This window comes from Scyliorhinus torazame, chromosome 30 (assembly GCF_047496885.1).
Source record: "Scyliorhinus torazame isolate Kashiwa2021f chromosome 30, sScyTor2.1, whole genome shotgun sequence".
Classification (NCBI taxonomy): Eukaryota; Metazoa; Chordata; class Chondrichthyes; order Carcharhiniformes; family Scyliorhinidae; genus Scyliorhinus; species Scyliorhinus torazame.
The window spans coordinates 36,418,525-36,421,360 of record NC_092736.1 but is presented as its reverse complement, the minus strand read 5'-3'; the positions used below and the strand labels follow the sequence as shown (position 1 = coordinate 36,421,360).

Here is a 2,836-nt window from a genome sequence, read left to right as displayed (position 1 = left end):
GGGTCAGCGCGGGGTCTGAGTGCGGTGGGCGGGGTCTGAGTGCGGTGGGCGGGGTCTGAGTGCGGTGGGCGGGGTCTGAGTGCGGTGGGCGGGGTCTGAGGGCGGTGGGCGGGGTCTGAGGGCGGTGGGCGGGGTCTGAGGGCGGTGGGCGGGGTCTGAGGGCGGTGGGCGGGGTCTGAGGGCGGGGGGGGCGGGGTCGGAGGGCGGGGGGGCGGGGCGGGGGGGCGGGGTCGGAGGGCGGGGGGGCGGGGTCGGAGGGCGGGGGGGGCGAGGGCGGGGGGGGGCGGGGGGCGGAGCGCGGGGGGGGGGGCGGGGGTCTGAGGGGGCGGGGTTTGGGCGAGGGGGCGGGATCTGAGGGGGCGGGGGTTTGGGCGCGGAGGGGCGGGGTCTGAGCGCGGGGGGGCGGGGTCAGAGCGCGGGGGGGCGGGGTCTGAGGGGGGCGGGGTTTGGGCGCGGGGTGGACGGGGTCTGAGTGCGGTGGGGCGGGGTCTGAGCGCGGGGGGCGGGGGTCAGAGCGCGGGGGGCGGGGGTCAGAGCGCGGGGGGAGGGCGGGGTCTGAGCGCGGGGGGGCGGGGTCTGAGCGCGGGGGGGGCGGGGGTTTGGGCGAGGGGGCGGGGTCTGAGGGGGCGGGGTTTGGGCGCGGAGGGGCGGGGGTCTGAGCGCGGGGGGCGGGGTCAGAGCGCGGGGGGGGCGGGGTCTGAGGGGGCGGGGTTTGGGCGAGGGCTGGACGGTGTCTGAGCGCGGGGGGGGCGGGGTCTGAGCGCGGGTGGGGCGGGGTCTGAGCGCGGGGGGGGCGGGGTCTGAGCGCGGGGGGGGCGGGGTCTGAGCGCGGGGGGGGCGGGGTCTGAGCGCGGGGGGGCGGGGTCTGAGCGCGGGGGCGGGGCCCGGTTTGAATGGCGCTCCCCCTCCCCCCCGGCCTAACGGCTGTGCCGCTCTAACGGCCGCCGCGCGCCGCCTGCCGCCGCCCCGCCAGTGGCTCCAGGCGCCCGGAGGCAGCGGCAGGATGTTTTCCTGCTCCAGGACCGCGTCGCCGGTCACGGCCACATCGAATAACCCGTGCTCGGAGCGGCAGACCGAGGTGGCGACGTGCGATGCGGCGGAGAAGGACCTGCAGGAGGGCATGCAGGAGGGCAAGGAGCAGATCAAGGAGCTGAACGAGCGCTTCGCCAAGTACATCAACAACACGGTGCTGAACCTGCAGCGCAAGAACAAGGAGCTGCTGGCCGAGCTGAAGAAGCTGGAGAAGGAGGAGTTCATGGCGGTGGAGAAGGCCTATCAGAAAGACTACCAGGACTTCCAGGCGCGGGTGGACGAGATCCAGAACGAGCTGGTGCTGCTGAAGCTGGAGAAGGACAAGCTGAAGGCGCGGCTGGAGAAGGAGTGCCAGCTCAAGCGCGAGTTCGACCGCGACTTCCAGGAGCTGAAGAAGCGCTACGAGGACTCGGGCGCCGGCCTGGAGAAGCTGCAGTGCCAGTTCAAGCTGCTGGAGGCCCAGCTGGCGCAGCTCAAGCTGGTGCGGGACCAGGAGCGCATCTACTGGCAGCAGAAGGTGGACAACCTGCAGAACCTGGACCAGGTGGAGAGCTCCACGCTGGACCTGGAGCAGGCGCTGCGCAACATGCGCCAGGAATACGACCAGATGGCGCGGCGCAACAAGGACGAGCTGCAGCGCTACCGCCACAAGTTCGAGGAGAACAGCGTGCCCCTGCAGCGGCTCAAGCGGGAGACGGAGGCTCACCGCAACGCCGTCACCGACCTGCGGCTGCGGGACGAGATGCACAAGAGCCACCTGCAGGAGAAGGAGCGGGAGATCGGCCGCATCAAGGATTACAACAAGTCGCTGGAGAAGAAGATCGAGGCGCAGACGGCCGACTTCCAGACGCTGCTGAGCGTCAAGGCGGGGCTGGAGCAGGAGCTGTCCGGCTACAAGAGCCTCCTCAACCAGGTGGAGAAGAAGTCCCGGGACTACAACAGCCCCGCCTGCCTGACAGCCGGGCCCGCCGCCACCCCCCCCAGCAAGGCCGCCCCGCCAGAGGACATGAACAAGATGTGGTGTTAGTGCAACTGGGAAAGGACCGTGCACACATTAAACCCCAACCCCCCCCATTCCCCAAACCCCCATTCCTCAAACCCCCCATTCCTCAAACCCCCCATTCCCCAAAACCCCATTCCCCAAACCCCCCCATTCCCCAAACCCCCATTCCTCAAACCCCCCATTCCTCAAACCCCCCATTCCCCAAACCCCCCCATTCCCCAAACCCCCCCATTCCCCAATCCCCCCAATCCCTCCATTACCCAACCCCCCCTCCTCATTCCCCAACCCCCCCTCCTCATTCCCCAACCCCCCCTCCTCATTCCCCAACCCCCCTCCTCATTCCCCAATCCCCCTTCTCATTCCCCAATCCCCCTTCTCATTCCCCAATCCCCCTCCTCATTCCCCAACCCCCCCCTCCTCATTACCCAACCCCCCCTCCTCATTCCCCAACCCCCCCTCCTCATTCCCCAACCCCCCCTCCTCATTCCCCAACCCCCCTCCTCATTCCCCAATCACCCTCATCACTCCCCAATCCCCCTTCTCATTCCCCAATCCCCCTTCTCATTCCCCAATCCCCCTCCTCATTCCCCAATCCCCCTCCTCATTCCCCAATCTCCCTCCTCATTCCCCAATCTCCCTCCTCATTCCCCAATCCCCCTCCTCATTCCCCAATCCCCCTCCTCATTCCCCAATCCCCCTCCTCATTCCCCAATCCCCCTCCTCATTCCCCAATCCCCCTCCTCATTCCCCAATCCCCCTCCTCCACCATGAACAAGATGTGGTGTTAGTGCAACTGGGAAA

The 2,836-nt window shown here is 69.1% G+C and overlaps 1 protein-coding gene across 1 annotated transcript; it reads left to right on the top strand.

The window, feature by feature from the left end:
* Positions 1-920: 920 nt before the first annotated feature.
* LOC140404493 (vimentin-like) lies at positions 921-2,442 on the top strand. The gene has a single exon (XM_072493107.1). It carries the CDS (start codon positions 1,004-1,006, stop codon positions 2,057-2,059), a length of 1,056 nt encoding a protein of 351 aa, XP_072349208.1. The 5' UTR covers positions 921-1,003; the 3' UTR covers positions 2,060-2,442.
* The last annotated feature ends 394 nt before the right edge of the window (positions 2,443-2,836 follow it).

Coding starts and splice junctions, on each gene's coding strand:
- LOC140404493 (XM_072493107.1), top strand. CDS start 1,004: ATGTTTTCCTGCTCCAGGACCGCGTCGCCGGTCACGGCCACATCGAAT.